This window comes from Cherax quadricarinatus, chromosome 5 (genome assembly GCF_038502225.1).
Source record: "Cherax quadricarinatus isolate ZL_2023a chromosome 5, ASM3850222v1, whole genome shotgun sequence".
NCBI classification, from domain to species: Eukaryota; Metazoa; Arthropoda; class Malacostraca; order Decapoda; family Parastacidae; genus Cherax; species Cherax quadricarinatus.
In genome coordinates, this window is record NC_091296.1 from 52,791,819 (window position 1) to 52,807,469 (window position 15,651).

At 39.1% G+C, this 15,651-nt stretch overlaps 1 protein-coding gene across 13 annotated transcripts in view; it reads right to left on the reverse strand.

The window, feature by feature from the left end:
- Positions 1–2,911: 2,911 nt before the first annotated feature.
- The window catches only part of RyR (Ryanodine receptor), a 388,707-nt gene continuing 375,967 nt past the window's right edge, over positions 2,912–15,651 (reverse strand). For all 13 annotated transcript variants that reach the window (XM_070101968.1, XM_070101970.1, XM_070101962.1 and 10 more), the window contains 3 exons: positions 13,651–13,807; positions 11,852–12,017; positions 2,912–4,909 (listed from right to left, as the gene is read on the reverse strand). In XM_070101968.1, the coding sequence (XP_069958069.1) occupies positions 4,744–4,909; positions 11,852–12,017; positions 13,651–13,807 (489 nt within the window). In that variant the 3' untranslated portion in view covers positions 2,912–4,743. The remainder of the gene's footprint in view (positions 4,910–11,851; positions 12,018–13,650; positions 13,808–15,651) is intronic.

Consider the following 15,651-nt stretch of genomic DNA (forward strand, 5'->3'; position numbering starts at 1 on the left):
CGTGCATCAGTTATCATACTTCCTAGGTTTTGACTAAATTGGCTAATGTTTGACTGTGGAACTCTGTAGATGTTTATCAATGTGAGAGGTTTTTGTAGGTATTTGGATTTGAATTTAGCTATTATATATTCCCCATGTTCATCCCTTGTGCAAGTATTAGTGATACATTCTAGTTGGTCTGAGTAGTATATAGCTGTGCCACCCCCTTGTTGATCTGTCCTACAGTTGTGTATGGCTGTGTAACCAGGAATGGCATAGACATCTGTAGTATCAGGCTTTAGCCAGGTTTCAGTTAGTGTAATGATGGACATATTGGCATGCAAGGAATTTAGTAATGCTATGAGGTCATCGTAATGCTTGCTTAAAGATCTGATATTGTAGTTAAAGACAGTTATGTTTTTGTTGGCTCTGAGAAGTGCCTTTGATTGTTCTGCTGTGTAGTAATTACAGTAACTGTTTGATTCATTTAAGTCATTCAATAAGAGGTTGGTATCAGGATCAATGCACAAGTTGTAATCATAAGATTTGTAGTGAATCTATAGTTAGAATTAAGTATAAAACAAAGTAAATATTCTAAAGCTAAAAAATAGCACCTGAATTATTTAACAAATGTAAAAATAATGAGCTAACGTAGTTTTTTAAAGCCAAAATAAAGGAGACAATATAAAAGGGACTAAAATAATTTGTGGTGAAAAAATAAAGTGATGATCAAAAAAATGGAGCTTGGGAATATGATAGTAGGTAGTACTTTAAGGGTAATTCTTTAAAGTTAGAATTATAATATAAAATTATAATATAAAAGGGACTAATATAAGTTGTGGTGAACAATAAAGTGGTAATCAAATAAATGAGCTTTGGAATATAATGGCAAAATAGTGAACTTATTACACTTATTACACTCATTAATCAGTTATACACATAAATTCACTACAGTTAGAACTGGTTAGAGACTACCACGAGACTTCAGCGGGTTAAGTCTCTTTGGCAAACTGCTTCACATAGTGGATAACTACACAGGCGTAATCCACCAAGTATTTCCAACAGACGTAATTCAACACTCTCTCGCTCAAACTGAGAGAACGCGGTCCAGAGGTTCTCCTGGAGTTTTTAAAGGGAGAGTATGAGAGAGTTCCTTAGGTGGGTGCTTTCTCAACCAGAGGTGAGAATGAACTACCAGGCGCAAAATTACCTTGCTCGACGTCACCTCGAAATGAGTGACAGTTTGTGAGGCACAAACGACCACAAGGTAATTCAGCATAAGAATACTAAACACTGCAAGTTTATAAAACATCCTATCAGACAACATAAATAATTTATATCTAGATAATATTATAAAGCAAAGCACCTTTATTTTAGCTACGAATAAAGCAACCAATAATATAATATTAAGTGAAAAAGCCGAAATTACACATTAATCAAATGACCCTTCTTAAATTGTGAACAAAGGGCGTAACATACCTCAATGACCTACCAAGGCAGGGTGACCCAAAGAAAAATACATTCACCTTCATTTATTCAGCTGCTGTCTTTCCAGAAGTGTGCTCACGTCACAATTCACATTGCCTTCCAACTGCAACATTTGCTAGTGAAGGGGTTCTAGATTGATAAAATTGAACTTGTGCTCCATTTGGATGATGGATTTAGTAATTGGTTTTGATTATAATAATACCCTTGGATGCAACCTGATTGTCTCCCATGTGCTGTATAACCCCTGCAGGTTTACTGCTTCTCCATGAACGTAATGGAATGCCTACAGTGTTTGTTTGGGGCTATTTGATTTGATTTTGTTGAAAATGGTGTAAAATTGAAGAAATTGCCCCTTTCTGGGCACTTAATCCCCGGGAGGGATGCAACTTAATAGCACTGAAAGCTTCTTAATTAAAGTACTTACGTTTCAAGTGAAGTGCCAAACTTGTGTATGTTAATCAGTGCATGGAGTCTCAACTCTCCGTCTGGTAATCGTGGCTTGGTATTGGGCCGGTCATGGGGGATTCAGCTGTAAAAAAATCATTTGTGGTCACAGTGGGGCCCATGCTAACCTCCCTGTAGTGTATAAATATACCTAGTTGGATGACTCTTATTGTAGTCAGTTGGCCCAGTGGCTTACACACTGGTCTGGAGTTTTACGACTCACTTGCCACGGGTTCTAACCCCACCCATACCGTGATTTGTTTGCAGTTGTGTTATTACGATTTCGTGGGTCATTCTTCTCTGTATTTGGACTGAGGAAGCGACTGCTTGGTGAAGTTCCCTCAGTAAGAATACCCAAGTGCTGCACGAGTGTCTCATTACCTGTATCACTTCTGCTTACACTGTATTGTATCTTCTAAACATTCATTTTTTCCAAGTCTACCTGTTTCACTTGAGTCATCTGGTGGGACCATTTTCCTCTTACCCATTATCCTCAGTTTCACTCTGGTATACCGGTGTTAGATCATATACATATACGTTTCCTTCACCTTCCATGATCTCCAAGTTGGTCCAGTTACACTGCCTTCATGCAAGTGAAGGGCTCCTCATTCAAGGAAATGGAGCTGCTCTCCCTTTCCTTGGATTGAATATGATAGCCGCCCATTCATCTGGACCTGTATGATCCCTACAGGTTTAGTGCTCCCACCCCCAATAAAAGCAATAATAATAAAGTTTATTAAGAGAACCAGAATTTTCCCTTCCCTTGAGTAAAAGCTGATTATCTCTTATTTTCCAAGTCTAGAACCCCTACAGGTTTAGCTTTTCCTTATAAATATAATAATAGTAATTAGAGTAGCATATTACCAGAACAAAGTAATTATTACTAGGGCACCTCAGCATAGTTCTTGATCAAGAGAAGCAACATGAGGCAGTTGAGGCCATGATATTATATGAATTGTTGTGAGTCGTGGCAGTAATAGGAATAAAGCATAAACCAGTATAGACAAATGTAATTGTTTTATTGAAATTTATTCTCTACGGCAATAACTGACATTCTCGGAAAACCTACCATCTATAGCCTACTGTAGTTGATGGCAGAAAGAAGTGTCATAGCCTGTGAGCCCAGGCAAGGCCACAAGTTTAAAGTTAACTGATCTCAGAAGACAAAGCCTAGAGAGGTGGGTGGAGAATCACAGCATGTGAAATGGGAAGATTTTACTTCTTTCCGCTTTAGTAGCTTCGATTACTTGAGGTCATTAACACCGGTCTTTGGGTAAACTGGATCTATCAGTTAAAGATGCTTTAAACCCTAAAATTGGGAAGAAAGTAAATTCTCAGCACACACACATATTATATATATATATATATATATATATATATATATATATATATATATATATATATATATATATATATATATATATACAAACACACTTGAGAGAGAACCCTCCAGGGCAGCATCTCAAATGCTGCTCCGGAAAGCTGTAATGCCACATGCTTCACTATTTACAATAACTGATTAGTAGGCTTACTGAGACGATGGCCTGATATATCGAATCTTGCTTGCTTGTGGCCTTGGTTTTTGCAACTTCTGGCCTATGCTTTCAAAGCTCCTGGGGCCGAGGTGATAGCGGCATCCTTCCCAAGCTACTGTGGCCTAATAACATGTGCAGTACAAGGTAACATAGGAGGATCCCAAATGACCACCATCTTGAACGCCGGTAATGCATAAATATAACAGCACATAGACTTAGAAAACACAAACTAAAATGTACAGTGATAACAAATAGTATTCACAGTATTTACTATTAAGGCCACATTAAATTATGATTTGTTAGTTTCCACGAAAATAATAAAAAGTGGAGAGGTATCACTAACAGTGGATTTACCTATTGCAAGCGGTTGGAATGGGGGGAGGGAGAGAGGGGGTACCGTTTTAGGGTCATGGTACTATTTTGATGCATTGTACCATTCTAGGGCTATGGTATTGTTGACAGTGTTGAGAGCCATGTTGGGAGCCATGGTTTCGAGTGTTAAGAGTACAGCACCATCTTAGGTACAGTGGTACATTTTAAATTACCATACATGCCTCACACCACTTAGCCCATATACACGCTCAAGAAATACAATAAATTACTGACAAAATGAACCACTTCACGAACTTGGGGGATACTTTAAATGTGGAATATGTTAGTTAACCATGCTCTTAATACGGAAGTATCATTGCCTTAAGAACATTCTTTATTTTCTCTAATCACACACTAACTGATTCACAAGGATTGATAATAGATTAATAAATAATTTATTAATCAAGAATGAAACGAAGGCATATGTATAATTTGCAACACTTATTTCTGCCTAGAAAAATCTAAAGAATTAGTTTGTCACTTTTTCTTACAAAATCTTTGTAGTGCTTAACTAAAATTTTTTTATACATATCACTCTTGAGACTAACTGCAATTGTCTTCGATATATAACTAATTCAAGTGCAAAATCATTTCAATATCTATTTAATCTTTGAATTAAGTTATGGTTATTTCTGCTGGTGAATATATACATGAATATATTTGAGCTCGCTGAACAAACTAGCTGATTTTATTCACTTCAGATAAATAAGACTGACACCTGCAAATAACTGCCAGGCATAGCCGCATGACAGCAGTGGAATATTCAATCGTGGTTTTTATTTGCCACTATGATGAAATTATCTCCCTATTTTTATTTACGTGATCAATTATATCAATAAATATTTTTAATGGGTAAATCCAACACCATATAGTTGAACTGGAAAAAGTTATATATGAAGTAAAGGAGCATTGAGAAAGCAGCAGCTCAGCTGGCGGACCCTCCACCAGACAGCTCCTCCTCGTATTGCTTCCTGAAGCAGTCGCCAACAGGGAAGAAGTCCCAACACCTTTGCTGATACATATTCCACACGTACGTCTCCTGTCCAGTGTACTCTGTTTCATCTTTGTTGATCAGATGCATCAAGAAGAACCTGAGAGAAAAGGTGACAGCTCACTTTCTACTCCCAACCATCTCTTAGATACCAACTACACCTAATGCTGATTAATAATGCTATTATTTAATACAGAGGAAACAAGTGAGAGCAGTAACATGAAATATAAAAAAATGGTGTAAAACATTGATTACTCGTTTCTCAGAGGTTTATCATTGAATATATATGCGCCTCCCACTACAGAAAAACAAATTGTGGGAAGAAATTGTGTTAGAGTATTGTTTTTGTGCAGGCATATGAATTATAAGAGATTAAAGTGACAAGAGTCCAGTATAATATATCATTTGTTTTCAAACCACTGCTGTGAAAATTATTATTACCTGGAGTTTACCTGGAGAGAGTTCCGGGGGTCAACGCCCCCGCGGCCCGGTCTGTGACCAGGCCTCCTGGTGGATCAGAGCCTGATCAAGCAGGCTGTTACTGCTGGCTGCATGCAAACCAACGTACGAGCCACAGCCCGGCTGGTCAGGAACCGACTTTAGGTGCTTGTCCAGTGCCAGCTTGAAGACTGCCAGGGGTCTGTTGGTAATCCCCCTTATGTATGCTGGGAGGCAGTTGAACAGTCTCGGGCCCCTGACACTTATTGTATGGTCTCTTAACGTGCTAGTGACACCCCTGCTTTTCATTGGGGGGATGTTGCATCGTCTGCCAAGTCTTTTGCTTTCGTAGTGAGTGATTTTCGTGTGCAAGTTCGGTACTAGTCCCTCTAGGATTTTCCAGGTGTATATAATCATGTATCTCTCCCGCCTGCGTTCCAGGGAATACAGGTTTAGGAACCTCAAGCGCTCCCAGTAATTGAGGTGTTTTATCTCCGTTATGCGCGCCGTGAAGGTTCTCTGTACATTTTCTAGGTCAGCAATTTCACCTGCCTTGAAAGGTGCTGTTAGTGTGCAGCAATATTCCAGCCTAGATAGAACAAGTGACCTGAAGAGTGTCATCATGGGCTTGGCCTCCCTAGTTTTGAAGGTTCTCATTATCCATCCTGTCATTTTTCTAGCAGATGCGATTGATACAATGTTATGGTCCTTGAAGGTGAGATCCTCCGACATGATCACTCCCAGGTCTTTGACGTTGGTGTTTCGCTCTATTTTGTGACCAGAATTTGTTTTGTACTCTGATGAAGATTTAATTTCCTCGTGTTTACCATATCTGAGTAATTGAAATTTCTCATCGTTGAACTTCATATTGTTTTCTGCAGCCCACTGAAAGATTTGGTTGATGTCTGCCTGGAGCCTTGCAGTGTCTGCAATGGAAGACACTGTCATGCAGATTCGGGTGTCATCTGCAAAGGAAGACACAGTGCTGTGGCTGACATCCTTGTCTATGTCAGATATGAGGATGAGGAACAAGATGGGAGCGAGTACTGTGCCTTGTGGAACAGAGCTTTTCACCGTAGCTGCCTCGGACTTTACTCTGTTGACTACTACTCTGTGTTCTGTTAGTGAGGAAATTATAGATCCATCGACCGACTTTTCCTGTTATTCCTTTAGCACGCATTTTGTGCGCTATTACGCCATGATCACACTTGTCGAAGGCTTTTGCAAAGTCTGTATATATTACATCTGCATTCTTTTTGTCTTCTAGTGCATCTAGGACCTTGTCGTAGTGATCCAATAGTTGAGACAGACAGAAGCGACCTGTTCTAAACCCATGTTGCCCTGGGTTGTGTAACTGATGGGTTTCTAGATGGGTGGTGATCTTGCTTCTTAGGACCCTTGCAAAGATTTTTATGATATGGGATGTTAGTGCTATCGGTCTGTAGTTCTTTGCTGTTGCTTTACTGCCCCCCTTTGTGGAGTGGGGCTATGTCTGTTGTTTTTAGTAACTGTGGGACGACCCCCGTGTCCATGCTCCCTCTCCATAGGATGGTAAAGGCTCGTGATAGGGGCTTCTTGCAGTTCTTGATGAACACGGAGTTCCATGAGTCTGGCCCTGGGGCAGAGTGCATGGGCATGTCATTTATCGCCTGTTCGAAGTCATTTGGCGTCAGGATAACATCGGATAGGCTTGTGTTAACCAAATTCTGTGGCTCTCCCATAAAAAATTCATTTTGATCTTCGACTCTCAGTCTGGTTAGCGGCTTGCTAAAAACTGAGTCATATTGGGACTTGAGTAGCTCACTCATTTCCTTGCTGTCATCTGTGTAGGACCCATCTTGTTTAAGTAGGGGCCCAATACTGGACGTTGTTCTCGACTTTGATTTGGCATAGGAGAAGAAATACTTTGGGTTTCTTTCGATTTCATTTATGGCTTTTAGTTCTTCCCGCGATTCCTGACTCCTATAAGATTCATTTAGCTTAAGTTCGATGCTTGCTATTTCTCTGACCAGTGTCTCCCTACGCATTTCAGATATATTGACCTCTTTTAGCCGCTCTGTTATTCTTTTCCGTCGCCTGTAAAGGGAGCGCCTGTCTCTTTCTATTTTACATCTACTCCTCCTTTTTCTTAGAGGAATAAGCCTTGTGCATACATCGAGTGCCACCAAGTTAATCTGTTCTAGGCATAAGTTGGGGTCTGTGTTGCTTAGTATATCTTCCCAGCTTATATCGGTTAGGACTTGGTTTACTTGGTCCCACTTTATGTTTTTGTTATTGAAGTTGAATTTGGTGAATGCTCCCTCGTGACTAATCTCATTATGTCGGTCTGGGGCTCCGCGCATACATGTCTGAACCTCAATTATGTTGTGATCTGAGTATATTGTTTTTGATATGGTGACATTTCTTATCAGATCATCATTGTTAGTGAAGATGAGGTCTAGTGTATTCTCCAGTCTAGTAGGCTCTATTATTTGCTGGTTTAAATTGAATTTTGTGCAGAGATTTAAAAGCTCGTGTGAGTGTGAGTTTTCATCAGAGCTGCCTCCTGGTGCTATTACTGCAACAATATTATTTGCTATATTCCTCCATTTTAGGTGCCTTAAGTTGAAATCCCCCAGGAGCAAGATGTTGGGTGCAGGAGCTGGAAGATTTTCCAGACAGTGGTCAATTTTTAACAGCTGTTCCTGGAATTGCTGGGATGTTGCATCCGGAGGCTTGTAGACTACCACAATGACTAGGTTTTGGTTCTCGATCTTTACTGCTAAAACTTCCACTACATCATTTGAGGCATTAAGCAGTTCTGTGCAAACAAGTGACTCTGCAATGTACAGGCCAACCATCCCCCCCTTTTGCCTGTTCACTCTGTCACATCTGTATAGGTTGTAACCTGGGATCCATATTTCGTTGTCCAAGTGATCCTTTATGTGGGTCTCAGTGAAAGCCGCGAACATTGCCTTTGCCTCTGCAAGCAGTCCACGGATGAAAGGTATTTTGTTGTTTGTTGCTGGCTTTAGACCCTGTATATTTGCAAAGAAGAATGTCATCGGACTGGTGGTATTGTTGGTACTGGGGGGGGGGGATTTTTTCCGGCATTAGTATCTGTATCTGTTGGTTTGGAGTGGAGGCCATCGACTGTGGTTCCACTCCAGGAATGACTGGATTTGGTGTACGATTTCTGCCATTTCCTGCCAGTTTTTTTTCCTTCCTGGCACTAAAAAACCTCTCCCTCTTGAGTGGCTGTGGCTACCTAGGTTTTCCCATGGCCTGGATGTTTTGTATCTTTTTGTCCCCTTTAGATGGTGTGCCTGGCAATTTAAGTTATAGCACAGTCTTTCCTGTACTGAAGAGGTACACATTTCAGGGTGAAAAAGCTTACAGGAAGGGAGTTTGCATTTTCCTGTTGTCATATGGGCACGGCATTTTCTAGGGTGGTCATAGTTGCACGTCCCGTCTGTTTTTCCAGATTTCCCATGTCTGCAGATACCAAGTGCATAGTATGTGCACAGGCTTGGTTTCCGTTTGCCTTGGGTTTCTGTGACTGTATTCCCTGTTGGTGCATGTTTACCTGTCTTATTCCTATCCTCCCTAGCACCAACAATGGAGCTCCCACCAGTTGTTTTTGGTAATATATCCTCACTATTGCTAGTGGAGTCCTCTTGTTTGCTATTTCCTGTGGTATTTCTAGTTTGCAATATTGGTTTTATCTTATCTTTGACTACACTTGTTTCCCCACTACGGCTCCTGTCCCCTATGAGGTCATTTATATGTATTCCTTCCTGCGTATAATTCCCGACTACCTGGACAAAATCTCCAGCTTCACCATTACTGTCTCCCAGGACAGCACCTCCAGCTTCACCATTACTGTCTCCCAGGACAGCACCTCCAGCTTCACCATTACTGTCTCCCAGGACAGCACCTCCAGCTTCACCATTACTGTCTCCCAAGACAGCACTATCAGCCCCACATTTACTGACTACCAGGACATCACCTCCAGCCTTACAGTTTCTGACTACATGGCCAGTATCAAGGGCAGTACCATTCAGCCCAGACTTTTTATGTTCCCATCTGTTGTAGAAAGCTTCCAGGTTTTCTATGAAAGCAGCTTTGATGTTATCCTCTTTTAATACCCTTGTGATTTTAGTCCACAGATTTATCTCATTTGGGCATACCCAAAAACACTTCCCTGTTTTAATACTGCTTGTAGCTAGTTCTTGGATATCTGCACAAGGGGCATGACACCAATTTCCACAAAAATTGATTGATTGACTGCAGACTACACAGAGCTTCATAATGATTTGAATGGTTGATTTACTGTAATTCTACTAGCAACCTCTTGAATACTCTATTAATAACCTCCTTAAATGAAGCTCTAGCTATTTGTATTTCTATTTCTAACTGTACTTGTATATTGGACAGCTTACCATGTACGTTCCTGATTTATATTTATTGTTTGTGTTTGATAAAGGCGCCTACAACCCCATCCGTTTACAGTCTGCTTTATTGTCCAACGAATCCGTTTGAAACCAGTCAAGGGTTCGGACCAGTCGAGGGTTCGGACCAGTCGAGGGTTCAGAACCAGTCTGATCTGATCAGTGGGTCACTTATTTAAAACATACTGGTCGGTGATTTGGGCTAACACATGAAGGATCTCCTAGAAATTATATACCCGAGTAATATGTGATTTGACTGATACAAAAGTATAACTTGCGTGTTGAAGAACCGGTGACTGCTGGCAGCTCCTCCAATGACGAACGGTCGAGCCTCAACCCTTGTTTATCAATAGCTGTATCTAGCTTTTCTAGGTTTTTTTCGTCTCCACCACAATAAATGCTATATTATCACTATAGTTGACTGGTGGAAATTTTGGAGGAAGGACGCTTTTTCTGTAGTAATAATTGCTTCTCGTTGTGTATATTGCGACCGCTGGTAACTACAGGTTATATGACATTCACAGTAACGTCTGGTATTTCAAGAAAAAAGAAACTAATGAAAGTCACTCCACTCCACTAAGTACCATTATAATACTGGTTAGTTGCTACTACAACACTGTATTCTGCTATTCACTGGTATCACTAGATTATATGCGTGTACACTAGCAGGCCAGGAAGATTATTAAAACAGCTGACCTCTGTGGTAAGTTTCTGGCGACTTCTGGCACCTGCCTCTATAGGCTTATCACTTCATTTACAAATTCACCTATTTTCAAATGACACTTTAGCCTTTATCATCTATATACTAGGGAGCCACTGTAGTATACACTATACACTGTGTATACACAATGTTATCAGTGAGACTTTCTTTCCTCTGACAAAGAAAAGTTCTATTATTATTATTTTGCACACGGAACACAGGCCTATGATTCCCCTCTGGCAGTAAACTCTGCTAGGTAGTGCACACTAATTCTCCTTTTTTTGACTCAGTATATAATGTTTTCCGCTCAAGATTGGTTCCAGGCGCTAGAGGGATGTATCGTATAGGATTGATGGCACAAATTAAAGTTCTAGCACGTAAGAGCGACCGTGAAAACACGAGAAAACCCGGAGCACAACGAGGCACGCTGACACACATGCTCACCTTGTAAATTACCTGCAGGAGGTTTACAGGGCATTACCTGAATTATTGCCTGCAAGTAATTTGGGTGAGATAAGTGAAACTTAGTCACAGTAGGTCGCTGAACTGCAACTCCTTCGAATGCCCACTTCCTCTCCACTTTCACAAAAAGCTAGACCTGACATTAAGTTAATAATTATAATATTAAATTATAATAATATTAATTACCAGCTACTCTGGTAATTAAAGTTGTGTGGACTGTACAGGATTAAGCTTGCTGGGAACAACAAATATAATTGGTATTAACACTTACCATTTAATTACTGTAGATGGATCACACCACAACACCTGCTGAACACCTAGACCCTACACTGGCCAGCTAGTGATCTAAATGCAAAGACTATGATGCACTTCTCTGTGAGTGATGTCCGCATTTATTTTCGGCCATCCACATGCAATTCTTGAGGTCCCATAAATTTCCTGTCCCGAGTCTTCAGCAGGAACGTGTCAGCAATTTCTAAATTACGAATTGAGACCAGTATACACCAATTTGGCCTCGGAAAACGCCAAATTACATTGCACAATTAAGACCAGTGCTCACACATTAAATTCAACATGGCTTTTCACTGGTATCCCCCAGCAGCTGTTCTACACCCCCCTTACTCGAAATGGCCAAATCAGCATAATATTTTATCACACAATTATTGTATTATTCAAATTTACACATGCTGAATTTAAGAAAATCCAAAATTTTCCACAACTGTCAAACTCTCAGGAAAGGTAATAATTATGTTAGGCTAGAACTGTGTTTAAGAGCCAACCCATTCATTCCTATACCGACTAGCACAGGAAATGCGGATGCGGTAGCGCTCTGGGAACTTGCTTAATCCAAATTAGAAATTAATGCTGCTCTTGGGTATATTTGTAATGGGCACGGTTGGATTACTATCCCATTACCACAGCCACCCAACACTATGCTAGTCCAGTTTGAACTGGTTTCTGAAATAGTTATCAAATGTAAGCAACAAAACCTAAACAAGTGCAATAAACTTACATGTAGTTAGCTAAATTATGTTCCTTGAGGACGTGCATATCGAAGCCATGCGGAACAGCATCGAAGTAGTCACTGCCTATACCACAGATGAAGCAATTGCTCTCCAGGTTCTCCTTCACTGACTCCAACTGATCTCTCAGCTCACCAAAGGCATCGATGATAAGACCTATGGGAAAAAATTAACATGAAGGCAGCGAACACAAGTATCGACCATCTGAATGACAATATTACCTAAAGTGTCTGAAAATCAAATATCCTAAAGAATATAGAGAAATTATTTTGAGAGTATAAAAATCTGAAAGTTAAGGGACAACAGATTCTACATTTCTCAAACGTTTCCTGATTTACAAATTCTATATAATAGGGTAAGTCTTGTATAAGTATCGTCTGGTCATGTGTTGCTTGTATCTTGCAAAACAGAACTTCAACTGAATTTCATTAACTTGAAACAGAGGGATACTGACACTAATCAGTCCATTTATCATCACTATCACACAGGAGCCGCACATCTATGACACATGCAACAAAATCAGCAGACTCCTTAACATATGTAGCTGTATTTGTAGCCTAGTCTTCCACGCAAATTTTATTGTAAAGAACAAAAAGGCAAAATACTGTGACTGGAACAATATCAGCAGACTCCTTGATGACACTTCCAGGTTTCTGCTTGGCTACAAGTACTTCTTAGAGCTTAGTTATGATTATAATAATACAAGTACCTCTGGGAGTTTGCATCACCAGCTGATGTAGACATAACCAAATATAAACTTTGACAGGACTACTGTCAAACTCTGCGTCAGATTTTAGATTTTGCCGCCGAAGCAGCTAGTTGATTGTGCACCCCATATGTAGCCTTCCTGTGGACGGTACCGCAAGAGCATATGGATACACAAAAGGCCTAGGGACTAGGCCCTAAAAAAGGGTTGACAACAGTATATCTGGATTTATATCAACGGTTCACTTATCTGTTGCAAGCAAATTTAGGAAATTTGCTTAATATGTCTGGTATGTTATTTTCATTAATAGGATACCTTGACATATCACATAGGTTATTATACTATCTCTATATTCCTTAATAAGTGGACAATAAAGTACATAATGTTCAAGATAGTGACCATAGGGCTGACAATATACTTTGCATTTGGTTTGATCATGTGTCTGCCAAACTGACAGAAGTACTTGTAACGAAGCCTAAGCTTGGCTACTACATCAGTCTGTACACAATGTAAGTTGCTTCATAAACGTACTCATCTACGTTCATGTTATATTACTAATTCTACCTCTGTTGTCTCCACCATTGCTAGTTTTAGATCAAGCACATTACAGTTCCCACACCCTATTCTTAAGCGCTGTGTGACTCTGGTGGGTTTAGCGCTTAGTTCTGATTATAATAAATAATAATCATGTTATCATAGTGGGTTATAGATCTACTCAGGCTTCTAACTGCATTCCTATAACAGTCAGTTTCATTATTTACTTCTCTCCTTATGTTATGCGCTGGAATGCATAAAAAAATGAATAATGGATTCAGAGATAACTCACTCAAAAATGTTCAAGTAACCCTACGAGGTTTTGTAGTAGTAATAATAATAATAATAAAAAATGTCTAGAATAAAAGAAACACATCCATGACTGAAACAATTTACTTTTCACCCACAAACTGCGGATTAAATTTGCAGAAAGTTTTAGTTGGTTCTGAATTTGATACTAGTCCAGCTCTAACACAAATATCGTCGCTTAAATTTCGTCTCTAATTGGTGGGTTTAAGAGAATGTGCAACATAACGAGACATGACTTACCCTGAATGATAGCCAAGAGGATGACAATGATGAAGAAGAAGAAGGTGATGTCGAAGATGATACGGTAGAGTTCATATTCATCACCGTCTGGAGCTTCTATCTCGTCACCGATGCCGCCACCAGCCCGGACACCTTTGTACAGGTGGAACACGAAACACTGCAACAATAACAAAAAATAAACTTTATCACCATCAACACTTAACCACAATCAAAACTTAATCACTATCAAAACTTAACCGCTATCAAAACTTAACCACTTTCAAAACTTAACCTTTATCAAAAACTTAACCACCATCTAAACTTAACCACTATCAAAACTTAACCACCATCTAAACTTAACCACTATCAAAACTTAACCACCATCTAAACTTAACCACCATCAAAACTTAACAACCATCTATACTTAACCACCATCTAAACTTAACCACTATCAAAACTTAACCATTATCAAAACTTAACCTTTATCAAAACTTAACCACCATCTAAACTTAACCACCATCTAAACCTAACCACCATCTAAACTTAACCACCATCAAAACTTAACAACCATCTATACTTAACCACCATCTAAACTTAACCGCTGTCAAAACTTAACCACCATCTAAACTTAACCACCATCAAAACTTAACCATCTATACTTAACCACCATCTAAACTTAGCCACTATCAAAACTTAACCGCCATCTAAACTTAATTAACCACTATCAAAACTTAACCACTATGAAAACTTAACCACCATCAGAACTTAACCACTATCAAAACTAAACTATTATCAAAACTTAACCACCATCAAAATTCTCAATAACCTCCGACTTAGATATACCATATCTCACCTCCCTATAAGTGTTGCCATCACTGTGTTAGGATACATCCCCCCTCTCCCTTCTTTTCATCCACTGACATCTTTCCATAGATTTTCAACACTTCTGATGCTTTTATTTTTGATTCTGTGACTCGTCACATCTTCCACAGACCCACCTGCCGACACAACCACTTTCAGACCCACCTGCCGACACAACCACTTTCAGACCCACCTGCCGACACAACCACTTTCACAGACTCACCTGCTGACACAACCACTTTCACAGTTAAAATTAGTTATTTTGTACCAAAAGAACTTTAGAAAACTTATCTAACCTTATTATAAAAAGCTCAATTTAATTTAGCCTAATTCAACTAAACACATTTTAGTTAATTTTACAATAATTTGATAAAAAACAAACACAATGAAATATATTTTTTTTCGTTAGGTTCAGAATGATTTTTGCGAAATTACTGCATACACAAATTTTCGCTTGCCTTATTCGGTAAGAGCGTTGCTATTTAAGCCAAAATAGCAAGTTTTACCTTTCGGCATATATATACGTATGCATATATATATGTCGTGCCGAATAGGCAGAACTTGCGATCTTGGCTTAAATAGCAACGCTCATCTTGCCATATAAGACAAGTGAAAATTTGTGTAAGCAATAATTTCGCCAAAATTATTCTGAACCTAACGAAACAAATATATTTGATTGTGTTTGTTTAGTACTAAATTATTGTAAACGTATTTAAAATATATTTAGTTGGGTTAGGCTAAAATAAATTGCTCTTGTTATAATAAGGTTAGGTAAGTTTTCTAAGATGCTTTTGGTGCAAAATTAAATTTTTTTACATTAACATTAATGAAAAAAAAATATTTTTAAACGTATAAGAGAAAATTTCAGAAAGGACTTAATTTTAAATGAGTTCTTGCTAATTGACCAGTTTTACATATTCGGCACGACATATATATATATATATTTTTTTTCAACAAGTCGGTCGTCTCCCACCGAGGCAGGGTGACCCAAAAATGAAAGAAAATCCCCAAAAAGAAAATACTTTCATCATCATTCAACACTTTCACCACACTCACACATTATCACTGCTTTTGCAGAGGTGCTCAGAATACAACAGTTTAGAAGCATATACGTATAAAGATACACAACATATCCCTCCAAACTGCCAATATCCCAAACCC